Source organism: Sander vitreus, chromosome 23 (assembly GCF_031162955.1).
Source record: "Sander vitreus isolate 19-12246 chromosome 23, sanVit1, whole genome shotgun sequence".
Lineage (NCBI taxonomy): Eukaryota > Metazoa > Chordata > Actinopteri > Perciformes > Percidae > Sander > Sander vitreus.
In genome coordinates, this window is record NC_135877.1 from 9,388,400 (window position 1) to 9,402,800 (window position 14,401).

General features: G+C 40.5%; 3 protein-coding genes across 4 annotated transcripts in view; all 3 read left to right on the forward strand.

Moving 5' to 3' along the window:
• Positions 1-6,552, forward strand: part of LOC144511982 (peroxisome proliferator-activated receptor alpha-like) — a 15,403-nt gene extending 8,851 nt beyond the window's left edge. For both annotated transcript variants that reach the window (XM_078242491.1, XM_078242490.1), the window contains 5 exons: positions 2,245-2,383; positions 3,782-3,981; positions 4,074-4,340; positions 4,560-4,803; positions 4,889-6,552. In XM_078242491.1, the coding sequence (XP_078098617.1) occupies positions 2,245-2,383; positions 3,782-3,981; positions 4,074-4,340; positions 4,560-4,803; positions 4,889-5,133 (1,095 nt within the window). In that variant the 3' untranslated portion in view covers positions 5,134-6,552. The remainder of the gene's footprint in view (positions 1-2,244; positions 2,384-3,781; positions 3,982-4,073; positions 4,341-4,559; positions 4,804-4,888) is intronic.
• A 437-nt stretch (positions 6,553-6,989) lies between these two features.
• cdpf1 (cysteine rich DPF motif domain containing 1) lies at positions 6,990-9,201 on the forward strand. Its single transcript, XM_078243016.1, has 3 exons — positions 6,990-7,151; positions 7,402-7,513; positions 7,923-9,201. The coding sequence occupies exons 1-3, from the start codon at positions 7,039-7,041 to the stop codon at positions 8,049-8,051; spliced, it is 354 nt and encodes a 117-aa protein (XP_078099142.1). The 5' UTR covers positions 6,990-7,038; the 3' UTR covers positions 8,052-9,201.
• Positions 9,202-10,707: 1,506 nt separating this feature from the next.
• cdkn1ba (cyclin dependent kinase inhibitor 1Ba) lies at positions 10,708-13,615 on the forward strand. Its single transcript, XM_078242809.1, has 3 exons — positions 10,708-11,435; positions 11,846-12,004; positions 12,420-13,615. The coding sequence occupies exons 1-2, from the start codon at positions 11,015-11,017 to the stop codon at positions 11,989-11,991; spliced, it is 567 nt and encodes a 188-aa protein (XP_078098935.1). The 5' UTR covers positions 10,708-11,014; the 3' UTR covers positions 11,992-12,004; positions 12,420-13,615.
• The last annotated feature ends 786 nt before the right edge of the window (positions 13,616-14,401 follow it).

A 14,401-nucleotide genomic window follows, 5' to 3' on the forward strand; every position in this document is an offset into this window, starting at 1 on the left:
ACATCTGTACATATATTCCCTGTTAATGATTTTTTTTTAAATACATTAAACCCAAAACAAATCACAATGGAAATCAGATAATAAAATGAAACAAAATAAAAAATAGAAAAACACTCATGGATCAAATGTATAGTTTTACAATAATAGGCATCACAATCTTAATCTAGATATGTTCACAGTAGCAATGTATTACAAGTAGTCTCTCCATTTCACCGCATATTTCTCAGTCCGATCCTTAGAGTTGAAAGAAATGTTTTCGTATGAAACAACTTTTGCCAACTCCGTGGTCCATTCCTGGAAAAGAGGGCTCCCCTGGCTTCCTCCAGTTTGTTGTTGCTGCTTATCTGAGGCTTTGTTTGGTATTAATGCATTACTTTTTAAACTTTTGACCTTGCCTGCTTTAAAGTTTTCTCCAATCAGCAACAGCGCCACCTCAAAATGGTCTTATGCAACCACAACTACACAAGGATCAAGAAATCCAGAGCGCTGTGGTACCAGTCACACTTAGAAGTTAGACAGAGTTGCTAGAGGTGTTCTCTTCTTTCTATTGCTTCCACAATGATTTCTTTTACCCTGCTTTTCACTCCTCTGGACTGGCACTGTGCCTTCAATTTTACTCTAATTTATAAATCAGACACTAGAGATGAACACTTTTTGGACAATTTCCCTTTTTTTCTGTCAGTTGCACAATGCACATCTGTATGTGAGTGCTGCAAAACTAGCCAGCTCCCCACAGGGCTCTGGTTTATGACCCACATGTCTAAGGCTAGTCATGTCAGCACTCGTGTCAGATGGTTGCTATTCTAAAGTAGGGACATGATGACTAGGAAACTGTTGGACACATGTGAGAGGTGTATTTTGACAGCACTCTGTTCCTAAATTCTCTGACTGATGATATTGCGCCATCATGGAAAGATGTGACTTGTGATATGTAGCAGTCACAGTTTACGGTTTGCATGCTCGACAGGCTCTGCATATCACTTTCAACGCCTCGCTTTTAAAGAGAGGAGCACTCAATAGTGGGAATGTGAATGGAATGTGCTGTGATGCTATGGTGCGAGGGATTAAGTCTGCGGTGATGATGGTATGTCATTTGTATGGGACGTTTAGAGCAGCAATGGGAAGGTTAATCACAACACCTCTACCTGCCCAATAGGTGGATGTTAGTTTGAATAGGTGTGCCACAAAGATGCTGATGATCAACTTTTCTTTCGGTTTCACTCAAAGACATTTGCTCTTAAGGAAGCGTTGCACAATACATCTCTTTGCTTATGTCTTTAGTCTTGTTACTCACAGCTAAATATCACCGCAAAGCACGGGTTGTGTCTGTACACAGACATGCAAAGACATGCTTGCTGTAAACATACACATCTGTTTTTACCTCCTTGTGCAGTTCTGTTGTTTTGTAATGTATTATTGATGACTCTCATATGCCTCGAACTTCACATTTCGCCCCTCTGCGTTTTCATGAAGATTGCACGTAGTTTTGCTCACAAAACTAGATCTCTTTTTTTGGTTAAAAATACCACAAAAAGTGATGCCTGACACATAATAACCCTTAATAACAATGTGTCTTTGACATAAAGGCAGACAAGACATTTTGTAAGATGATGGCTGACATATTGCGTGACCACGTGGCTCTAGATATATCACCAGAAAATCCATATTCCCCTTTTGACAGTGAGGGATAAGGAATGTCCTGACTGAAATTTCAGTCATGCACATAGTTGTGTGTGAGTGTGCGTCAAAGGATCATATGTTTTGGCACATGTGTGACATCTGTTAGCATGCGTTGGCTCACTGCCCTGTATCTTGGTGTGTGTCGGAGGGTTGTCCAATCAGGGTTCTTCTTTAGAAAGAGCAGAGTTTACACCTTGAAGCACATCTCTCTTTAAATATAGATGTAGTTCCACTGCACAGTCCAATCCAAAATGTAATATAACACTGGTCCTACCAGGGCTTAAAATGAACAATTCATGTACAGTATTATAAGGTACTTGGCCAGATTCAAAGGTCTAGACCAAGGCAAATAGGTACTGCAGATATAGGTGTCTGACATATAGTGTGAACACAGCCTTGGCACTCATGCTTAGTAAAATAAGAGTTCAAGAAAGTTAACTGATTTTCATATGGGCTGAAGTACCCGGAAAGTATTTTTGTGGGCTTTTTGTGTACTCAAATCAGATCATATGATCTTCAAATCAAATTGATAGCTCTAGCAATGTGCCATTCTGTCTCAACCAGGGTTTCTTCAGAAGGACCATCCGGCTGAAGCTGGAGTATGATAAGTGTGAACGCAACTGCAAAATCCAAAAGAAGAACCGCAACAAGTGCCAGTACTGCCGATTCCACAAGTGCCTCTCTGTGGGCATGTCCCACAACGGTAAGGCCTGAAACCTCCAACATAGTTTAAAGCTTAAAGCTGCAACTTTTGCTAAATAACAGCCACTAGTGACAACTATAGGATAGTTGTCCAGCAGAGGACAATGGTAAATCTAGTGTAACATTAGTACAGGCAGAGAAGAGTCATAAAGACAATAAACAGACTCTCTAAGATCAGTTACACAGCATTATCTAGCTAAAGTTGGTTAACATTAGCTAGCATTAGCCACAATAAGCTAATGGTCATACCAGACCAGTTAAGCTGTACCATAAAAACTGCAGACTGTACTACAGTAATCTGTGCAAGAGTGCGTTTTATTGCTTTATAAGCATGAATTCAACTTTGAATACATTTGTACGACAGTCATTGCATCATCTTTCAAAACAGTCCAGCTTTAAAACTCAATTACTGAAATCATAGCATCCAATACAATACTGTCATAGCAATGACAGAACTTGCAAGTAAGCATCATGAATGCAGTTACATAAAACTCTGCTCACCACGTCCTCAGTCAACACCATGGTATGTGTTCTCAACAACAGCAGTTAATGTCCTAATGTGTTTTGGCTCCAAATCAACATGCTTTACACTAACTGGGTTTTTATAGAACAACGTCCTGCCGGAGCCTGCTTGACATTGAGAAAACACAGGTCCATATAGCTCCACATCTGGCCCGTCATCTGCACTGACTGCTGAGGGGTCATTGGGTTTGTTACGATGGCCTCCCACTGCAGACAGAACAGTGTCAGAAACCTGAGAGGAGGACGACATGTCCTCAGAAGAGAGGAAAGAGAACATAACACACCAGATCTGTTGTGGGCGAATACTTGTGTGTGTCTGCACACACACGTTTGCTGTAAGAGCAGGGTTTCCGCGGGGTCTTAAAAGTCCAAAAAGTCTTAAATTTCAAGTCAAAATTCTAAGTCTTATAAAGTCTTAAATTTGCAAAAGGATTGTGTTCTAGGTCTTAAATAATTACTTATATTAATAAACTTAAATTTTCCTACGTCCATGTAATGCTACCTCTAATGCTCATTGAAAGTTTTTTTTTTTATTCTGTGGTGTTGTAGTTCTTTCTTTCGCTCATCCAAATATAATTTGCAGTATATGTACAGATTATTACTCTGTGTCACTTTTATTCAATTTTAATAATTTAATTTACTTTGCAAGTACTTTTGTGACTCTGCATTTCGTTGTACTTTTATGTCGTGATATAGGTCTTACATTTCATCCATAAAGGTCTTAAAAAGTCTTAAATGTTATTTGTTGAAACCTGCAGAAACCCTGTGGAGGATATGTCTGATGTCTCTGTATGTAGTTTTTTTATTGTAAAATAACACACCAACCGTTTGAAAACGCGCCTAGCGGTTGCTAATGATAATTGTTTCTATGCACCAGCTATTCGGTTTGGTCGGATGCCTCAGGCGGAGAAGCTAAAGCTAAAGGCAGAAAGCAAGATGGTGGAGAAAGAGGTGGAAAGCCCCATGCTGGCCGACCACAAGTTTCTGGTCAGACAGATCCACAAAGCCTACATGAAAAACTTCAACATGAACAAGGCCAAAGCTCGGGTCATACTCACCGGAAAGACCAGCAAGCCGGTAAAGAAAAAAAATTCTATTCTTCATTCTGTATCTACAGAATAAAAAATATCCTCACCTACCAGCATCCTCTCCTCTGTTTTTCTCTGCAGCCTTTCATCATTCACGACATGGAGACGTTCCAGCTGGCAGAAAGGACGTTTGCGGCACATATGGTAAACGATGACTGTCCGGAGCCCGAGAGCGGCCTTCAAGCAGGGGCGGTGGTTCCGGCTGTGGGGTGTAGGGAGCTCCAGCAGAGGGAGGCTGAAGCCAGGCTCTTCCACTGCTGCCAGAGCACCTCGGTGGAGACCGTCACCGAGCTGACGGAGTTCGCCAAGGCGGTGCCAGGTTTCCAGAGCCTGAATCTGAATGATCAGGTGGGTTTAGGGGTGCTGTATCTGTCATTTGTCTTCCTGTCGGTCCATGTGAAAAGTGGGGAAGAAAGATTTGGCCTAACTTGAATAAAAGAGGATGTGTTTCTGTTGGGATTCTATGTAAGAAAAAAAGAAGAAGAAAAAAATAGTTACAGACACAAAAACACTGATGTTTAGAAGCACATCTGAGTCATGCTATGGCCTTCTTACCTGCCCGTTTAGGTGACTCTCTTGAAGTACGGTGTTTACGAAGCCCTCTTCACGCTCCTGGCCTCCTGCATGAACAAAGACGGCCTCCTGGTGGCCCGAGGTGGAGGCTTCATCACCCGAGAGTTCCTCAAGAGCCTCCGGCGGCCATTTAGCGACATGATGGAGCCCAAATTCCAGTTTGCCACACGCTTCAACTCCCTGGAACTGGACGACAGTGACCTGGCCCTTTTTGTGGCAGCCATTATCTGCTGCGGAGGTAACCAACAATTATATTTAATTATATTCAAAAGTGAACAAAGAGAGAACATTCGCAAGAAACTAAATCCTCCCCTTCCCTCCAGATCGCCCAGGCCTGGTGGAGGTGCCTCTAGTGGAGCAGCTGCAGGAAAGCATCGTTCAGGCACTACGGCTCCACCTGCTGGCCAATCACCCGGATGACACCTTCCTCTTTCCCAGACTGCTACAGAAACTGGCCGACCTCCGAGAGCTGGTCACCGAGCATGCTCAGTTGGTGCAGGAAATCGAGACATCAGAGGACACGTCGCTGCACCCACTCCTGCAAGAGATATACAGAGACATGTACTGAGAAGATGGCACATGATCATGAACAGGGACATGTATTAGAATATGTATGTATGCCACTCTAAACGGGTGTCTACACATATTTACTTAAACTATCAAGCATATCAATGTACTGTAATTTGCTTAATGTGCAGGTTCTATGGGTGCACACTGCTGTGATCTGCAGTGTTTGCATTAAGACTCTGTGTCTTTTTACTGGAACCAAACATAATGAAATTATTTTGGGGGGGGGGGGGAAGGCAGCTCTTGTAGGTGGCGTGCCTGTTTCCATGAAAGGGGACACAGAGGGGAACAAAGTTTTTGATCTTACACCATAGCTGTGTCGAGATATATTTTTTTAAATGCATTGATTTTTAACTTGGAGCACCCAAATGCTATGGAGTGGGTTCTGGATGCCAGCTTTTACTCTACACACTGAACAAAAGGTGAATAGGGAGAAGGCTATGCAAATGTGCCTAGCATTGCACTGATGCTCAATATTAATTTTTTCCTGTGAACAAGTTGAATTGTGGTAAAAGAAGCATAGAAGTTATAACATGTTTAATCTTTGAGGCAACTGAAATGTTGGTTGTGCAATATAGGCACTACAACTAAATACCAGGCATATTCCTAATATTTTGGATATTTAGTGCACATGATATGTTAATTTAAGTCACTTGGATTTAGTTAATATAATTGTCATGTCCTTTCAGTGTGTACTAGTTGTGCCACATCTCCTTTTTGAGCTTAGTGGTTGAAGAAACTTCAACCACTATTCAAGTATTCACCAAGTGCCATAACGTTTCAATGCCTCAGCTCATATTTTAACCACACTTTATACATTCACCTCATAACAAAGTCTAGTTAGACTTTTTTTCCAAGTAGAAACAAGTTTAACTTTTTTAGTGTTTGATCAGGGAATGTTCTCACATCATAAATCATGAACAATAGTGCATTTTTAACAGGCAATGACCTAAAAAAAAAAATACCATACTTCTGCTGTAAGCAGCCATCATTGTAATTTCATGTGTCATATATTAATTTTAGTACTTTACCCTAATGATAAATACCAACACAACATGATAGCTGCCCAACCTATTTTTTCAGAATTTGTTTTGTACAAATCCTGCTGTTAAGACACATTATTGGCCAGTTAATATTTTGTCAACACAATAACCTGATGATAAGCTGGTTTATGTTTTATTTTGTAAATATAATAGAAGAATGTGGTGACCACAGTGAATGGAATGTATGTATCTGCATGCAGTAAAACGGGCATCAAAAAGAGGAGGTGATTGCCTCATTTGCTGTACTGTATTATTGAAACTGTTTATATTTTTTATCATGTACAGTAGTGTACAATAAAAAAAAAAGCATTTGCTGTTTCAATAAAAGGATTTATGTGTTGTGGAAGTTTAAAATAAACTAATATATTGAACTTTTATTTGTAATACCCTGACTTATTTACCTGCCTAATGATATCTGTTCATCTGATTTAGACCCCACTGTTGAAATAAATAAGCTAATAGCTTTTTGCTGCATAGGCCTATATTTTGAGTTGTCATGCAGGAAAAGCACAGGTGGAACTAATAATGTTAATGATAGCTTTGTTCCATGTAACATTAATTGTCCCAGCAAGCCTTACTGTAATTAATTACACCTGTGCTTACACGTTGAAGTAGCCTACCTGCTGTAAACGTTATCTAAGGATTATTTTTTACTATGAAAATAAGCCATGTTCATAATTGTGGCTGGTTCACTAAACTATTATTTTCTATACAAATATATTTCCACATACATTCGTTTGACGCGTCCTAATACTTCTGCATCCCCAGTCCAATAGGTGGCGCTAAAACTTCATGAAACAACTTGATGGTTGGACACGATATGAAAACCAGGAAGTAACTATTATGCTCCTCTGCTTTGAAAGATGGAGAAAACTACGAGCGAGACCCGTCAAAAAACATTTACATGCCAGTTGTGTGGTTTAAGCAGTCCCTTTACTTACGTCGGCCAGAAACCACCAAACACCAGAGCCATTGTGTAAGTGAACATTAAGCAAAGTGTTTCGGTTAGAGCTATGGAGCTAGCTATGCTAAAGCTCATGTTGTTAGCTGCTACGTTACGTGACTGCATGTAAAGTTAATGCCATCCCACCGTTAGACACTAACAGTGAAATTAACAGTGATATGCACGTTACATTTATAGCAAGTGACGTTACTGTCTTTAAAAACACCTCTGTCTTATATCCAGTTATATATCAATTTATGTGTGCATTTCTGTCGTCCACCAGGTTGCTTGAGGAGTGTTTTGTGGCTCAGGACCCCTTTAGTCCGGACAAGGAAAAGTTCCTTGTTTTAGGCTCTACCTGCAGCGTGTGCAGCATGTGTGTCTGTGTTGGATCGGTAAGACGTCTTTAAATTGAATTGTTTATTTAATTCAGGTTATCAAATCCATTAATGCCAGATGCACAGATAAAAAGTAATTTAGCAGCGTGCTCATCAACTGCATGTCCATTGAAAACCAAGCTGTGCTCCTGTGACAGTTTTCCACTTGACATGACTTGACCCTGTTGGTCACTGGCGATAAAACAAACATCTGTGGTTTTTCCTCTTCTGTTTTCCTCAGATGACTTTGCCATCATGTGGCCTCTATATGTGCTGAGTAGACTTTATTACACTGATGCCCTTGAACTCAATGATCCAGTTTCACAAACAGATAGTCTTTCCATCTTGGAATAATTGTGACAAAACATATCCAGTACTTATGTAAAAATAGAGCATTGATGCTGAGCTTTGCTTTCTCCTCACACAGGACTGCAGCCTTTTCTACACCAAGAGGTTTTGCATGCAGTGTGTGAGCAAGCACTTGGACCAGTTCCCCCGTCAAATTCAGGCCGAGCTGGCCAAGAAGAAGCAGAGCTCCAAGGCTGCCGTCTCGTGACATCCAACAAGCGGTCCATAGCATTCTCACCAATAGAAGAGAAATGTTTGATTGGTGATTTTAAAGAGTCCCAAATGTGCCAAGGTGCTTTACCAGCACTCTTTTATCAAACTCCTACTGAACCAAACTCCATATGAAAAATTGGAACATCCTGTACTTAATTAGCAATGCGTTTTATTTAGGTGGAAAATTAACTCCACACATCAGTAAAATACTAGGTTATGCTTAGTAAGGTCAGGCTGTTGTATTAGCTTTCAGGGTGTTATTTGTTTTGTTTTTGTTTCCAGAGAGTTTACTAGAACGGGTGTGACTAGTGTTGCTGGACCCCTGATGGATTGTGTTTACAGGCTCAGGATCAACGCTGCTGGTTTGCAGCAATTAAAAATGGCTGCCAATTAAAATTCTGAAGTCATGTACCGTATGTGCATAGTTGCCCTGCAGTTGCTCTGAATTTTCTGTTAGAAAAAAAAACGTATCTTATCACTTGTTTTTTTTAAGATTATTTTTGGGGCATTTTAGGCCTTTATTTTTGACAGGACAGCTGAAGACATGAAAGGGAAGAGAGAGGGGGAATGACATGCAGCAAAGGGCTGCAGATCGGAGTCGAACCCGGGCCCGCTGCGTCGAGGAGTGAACCTCTATATATGGGTGCCTGATCTACCAACTGTGCTATCCGGGCGCCCCCCTTATTTCTAATTCTTAAACCATGGTTAATTTTTGCCCATTGCATGTTCAGCCCAATTCAGCAACTATTCTGGGCTTTTTTACCAACTGTTTTAACACTATTATTATTATTATTATTATTATTATTAGTATGTACAACTCAAAAGAAGATGTGGAGGTAATAGCATTTCCCAAGACCAGTTGCTGGGCTGATTTAAAAAAAAAAAAAAAAAAAATTCATATCTCCACTGCTCTTGCAATGCCTTTTTTTTTTGTTATAAGAAAACGCATGACTTTTTGCAGCATGTTAACATTAACATTTATGACTAATTATCCCTAGACACGTTATTGTTGACATGACGCATTACTGTTATCCATCTAATCTCTGCGTCTATGGTCAGAGGGGGCACTGTTGACTTCTGTGGAGTCCAACAAAATGTTTCTGTTATTTTAAACTATTAAAAAGAAAAGAAGATACGTACAGTGACCTTTCTCTGTTTTGTGACTGTTTAATCTTGTTTAAACTAATGTTCGTTTTAGTGACAGAATCTGCTGCAGTTGCATCATCCCACTCGGTTACACTCAGCAGTGTTAAACAGTTACTCCCATTTTCAAAATACACATTTTACTGTATCTGACCCAAACAAAATGTTCTCTTGCCCCCTTTCTCACTTGCTCTTAATCATTTTGATCAAAAATGTTTCCATCTTGGGGATCACTCTGTACAACATCGTGCACAGTTTGCAGCAGCATAAACACATTATGGATTAAGTGTGATTCCCAGCGATAACATCGATATAACAGATGGCCTCGCTGTATTCATCACGAGATGTTGGACGTTTCGAGGGCTAATTGAAACAGCATGGCCTTTAAGGCAGGCAGGCCCATTGGTTTTTTTACTGGCAAATGCTGAAGAGGAATGCAGTGCGACATTTGCCTGGGTTTAAGTTGGGACGTAGTGAACTTCTGGGCACAAGGAATGCTTACTATTGCAGATGCATTACTTTAATTACTCCAGGATTCCTATGGAGCCCTGGGATGTACAGAAAATAAATTCAATAACTTAAGTCTTGGCATGAACATCAAATAAAATTGTAAGTCAGGAATTTTTAAGATAAAAACAGAACCAGAATTTATATTTTAAAGCTGCACCACTTGCTGTTTCCTTGGTATTTAAATTTCAAGAACACGAGCAATTACAACCAGTGAAGCACACACACACCACCTCTGTGGCACCAGTGGCAAAGTCTGACAGCGATAAGCACCGTGCCAACAATGACGGAAGGCTTTCTGCTCAAGAGCTGATGTCATTGGATGCCAGGAGACAGATTTGTGGCTTCTTTTGTTTTCCTGCATAAAACCTCATTTCAGTGTCTCATTGTCCTTCAATAGCCTTAAGCTAAGCTGTAACTGAATGGATTTACTCTGATTGAATCAAGGGTGCCTAAATCATTTATGTGACACCAAATCAGATCAAGCAATGAGATCTGTCAGCAGTCAAACGATCATTTGATGATTGTGTCCTGTGATAGTATTACCAGCCTGGAGCAAGAACTCAGCCTAGTACTCCTGCAGTGAGGTACTCCTGCAGTGAGATACATTTAAATATAGATACTATAATATTTGTTTTCTTATCACACTTTTTATTCAGGGCATCTACAGTGCCTGCACACAGAGATACAAATGACAGTTAATGAGATCAAATGATATCTTTGACCTGTAGGTGTTCAGTTAATGTCTAACCTGATGCCTGCTGGGAAAAAGCACTAATGGAAAGATAAAGCTAAATAATACACTCCATTATGACCACAGCCTATTTTGCTCTTTACGTATTTAACCAATCAAACCGATTAATTGGACCATATTCATGTGTGGAGTTGATCCATTCCAGCTCTGTGTTGTTGTTGCCTCTGTTCGACTTTAAGAGAGCTCAATGGGCGGTCCTAGTGCGCAGACCAATGAATCGCCTTCTCTGTTTAAATAGTCCTTGATGTCAACTTTTCTTCTTCACTCATTGCTCCCTCTAACGCCATGTTGGCTGTTATGACTTGACTTGTTGTTTTCATCAGCTTTACTACGGACTTGACAGGAGTGGCTCTTTTAACCCCCCCCCCCCCCACCCCCCCTGCGCCCTTGGAGACGCTTTATTCCATTTTTGCGCGTACGCGTTTCGGATGATACGCGCGGAGTATGCACGCATCATCCCTCTGTCCCACTTTGCATTTTTAAAGGAATACTACTTGGAAATAGAAGTTTAAAAGGGTTTGGTTGTTGTTTGTTTTGTTTTTACCCCTTGTCATATGTGCAACAAAATGTCAGATGTTCGCCTTTCTAATGCGAGCCCGACATTGGAGAGGGTGGATGCGCGGCAGCCAGACAACGTCAGACCTTCGGTCCGCAGAAACCTTTTCGGCAGACCTGACCCAGCGGAGATACAAAGGAATGTGACGGCTTCGATACAGGAAGATGTGCAGGGTTTCACGGAGAAATACAATTTCGATCCCGTCAACGAGAGACCGCTCGCTCCGCGCAATTACGTCTGGCAGGAGGACCGCAACGCACCGGAGTTTTATGTCCGACAGCCTCACGGGAGCCAGCGTCCCCAGCGAGATGAGGACTTTCCCGGCGATAACAACCGGCAGGATGCCGAGACAAGGAGTGAGCGCCAGTCGGATCAGCCACACAGAGATGGTTCGAGAAAAAGACGTTCAGAAACTTCAGGTGATTTACCTAGACTTATTAAGGCTGCGACGCAGTTTTGTTTCGCTGTGTCGCAATGCAGAGGCGCTAAGCAACAGTTGTGTCCGGGGGATCAACCTTGGCCACGATCGGTTGATCCCCCCCAAACAAAAGTGTGCTGGAAAAATCTTTCTTTAGGCCTACAGATGTTAACGTAATTGAATATCTTATTAATGAGTGTGGCAATGTAATGCGCATGTTTATGGGATCAAACTCGCGCTTAATTAATTCGATTTTAGTTTGCACATTTTTTTCTAACTCGGGCTATTCTCGGTAGTAAAATAAATCTCCAGGCTGCCGAGGATGTCAGGTGCCTTTTTTTTTTTTTAAAGTGGACGTGCAGCTCTACACACCAACACCCTGACAACTTTTTTTTTTTTTTTGTCTGCCAGGTCCCTGCTCCAGCGAGTGTCAGAGGAAAAGGTCGCATACCGACGAAGATGATGATGAAGACCAGTCGGACGGTGCAGGAAGTCAGGCGGTAAAAGCCGCGGAGGAGAGACCCAGCAGGTCAGAGAAGAGCGCGGAAGTGCAGTGAAAAGCAGTGCCAGGTTAGAAATCATCATCTCACTATTTCATTGTTATTTGAATTGGTAATAACGTAGGCTAAAGGTATTCAATGTGTAAAAATACTAACAATCGGCTTTTAAAGGCCTATTGGGCGCCAGTAGAGTTGTGTGTAGGCTACTTGTGTATCATCAGTAACAGTTGTAAACACACATTTCTGTCATGCACACAGCAACACGTCATCAGCCCTTCAAACTTGCATGTTGTTTTTTCCTTTTATCTTTGACAACCCTTCATGCTATGACTGTTCACTGTGTGTGTGTGTGTGTGTGTGTGTGTGTGTGTGTGTGTGTGTGTGTGTGTGTGTGTCTGCATGAGTCTGCATGAGGGTATCAAGCATGAGCAACTGCTTTTTCAATTGCACCATTCAACAGCCTGTTTCCTCTTCGTGTCCCACAGAGCGGGGAGACCTGTTGCTGGTGGAATACTGTAGCCTTTCTCATCACCTGACGGATGGGAGAGAAAATATAAAAAAACAGCCTTTTCCTAAAGAAGGGAGGAGGAGAGGCTGCACAAGCACTGATTATGTACACTATCAAGTTTTGGCACTCATTTCAATTAAATTGCCTCAGAAGCAGCAGACAATGTAGCATTGTGCAAATGGATATTTGCTCATTTTTTATCTACTACCTATGTTTCAGATGTAGCACATAAAAAAAGCATATTATGCTTTTCATACCTTTTTGTTAAATGTTTTTGAATAAGTGTGTGACTTTGACTCGGGAAGTTGCAGTGCAATTTCCAACAGAAATATTATTTTGTTAAAGTGGTCATATTGTGTCATTATTCAGGTAATTGATGTAAGTTTAAAAAATGCAGATATCAAAAGTCAGGGTTGTGTGGAAACAAAATGTCATAACTTTTTCTTTGGCTTTATTTGTTCCAGTGTTATAAATCTTGTTTTTGAAGGCCCTGATGGCCACACTGTAAGATGAGGGTCCATCTAACTGGGAACCGCCATGACAGATAAAGTTTACATGCAAATATAGTCTCCTTCTTTCCCCCATTTTTTTCTTATAATGTAATTTTTTATAATTTTATTTTTGTTTTTGCCAAAGTTTGAACCTTTTTGTTCTCGGGGTGAGGGGAGGGGTGGGAGCTAAACTGCTGAGCAATATCCAACCAAATTGTAACAGTATTTGCTAATAATCCTAAGAGTTAGCTTTTATTTTTTAAATTAGGTGAGTTTATATTTGAGTGGCTTTTAGGTCACATAATCCACCCCTTGTAATAATCGGTGTAGTCCAGGTTAACATAGATAAAATATGTTATTGCACTGGGCTACTTATTATGCAAATATGTGAATCAAAGATTTGTCTTTGTGGTGTTGAATTCATGTGGAACATGTAATTGCACTATTGTTGATTTCTCATTTTTTTAGGGCAGAAAAACAAAGTGACACTGCCTCGTTTGGTGTAAAACTTTGTAGTGTACTTTTTTTTTCAAAAACACTGAAAAAATTATACTAACTTATTTATGTTGAGCTTTTTGTTGTGGGTGTATGCGACAATTAAAAGCGACAATTTTTGTAAATATATATTTTAATTTTTAAGATAAATAAACTGTTGCAAAACTGAGCCTAATAATCGATTTCATATCCTGTGTGTTTTGTATTTTTTTCTCTTCTTCAATCTGCAGTTTGATTGATTAAAAAGCAACGCTGGTGTAATAAATGCACATGCTTACTATATTTAATTCCAAAGCACACAACCACTCCACCCTTAAACACTTAAGCTTTTAAGTAATCCGCCCATGTAAACTGGCAGACTGATCTCAGTGATAATTACACCATGACCTGATGGAGATACAACCTGTTATTTCAAAGGTTTAATGAGTTCTTCAGTCTGAGGAATGACACAGCACAGCAACGATAGGATCAGTAATTATACCATAACTTATCAACAGTATAACCATTAATAAATAACATAAATAAGGTTGTACTGACCTTTATAATATGTAAACGTTTTGAAAATATTAAGAGATTATTGCTGTAGGACCCTAACTACCTAAGCATTTCTATAACCGTCCCATAATTTGCAAATATAATCTCTCCATATTCTCCATATTTGCTATGGAGTTGCAGCTGGACCAGTAGTATTTGGTATAATCAAATTATATAATTTGTGTTATTGGACTATTGTCCAGCACACCATGCAGGCTACATTTTGAGTGCAGACACAACACCAGAGAGCAGGCTGTGATTGTGAGTGCAGGCTGTGACTGTGCTGGATCGTCTCAGCCCAGCTCTGCCTCCAAAGTTGAAAACAACAAGGCTACGTCCTCAGGAAAAAAGGGGAAAAAAAGTTTTTAGTTATTGGCTTCCCCTGGCTCCAATCACAGCAGAGAGAAGAAAAGCAGACCACTTAGGAGCCAGCCAGTCA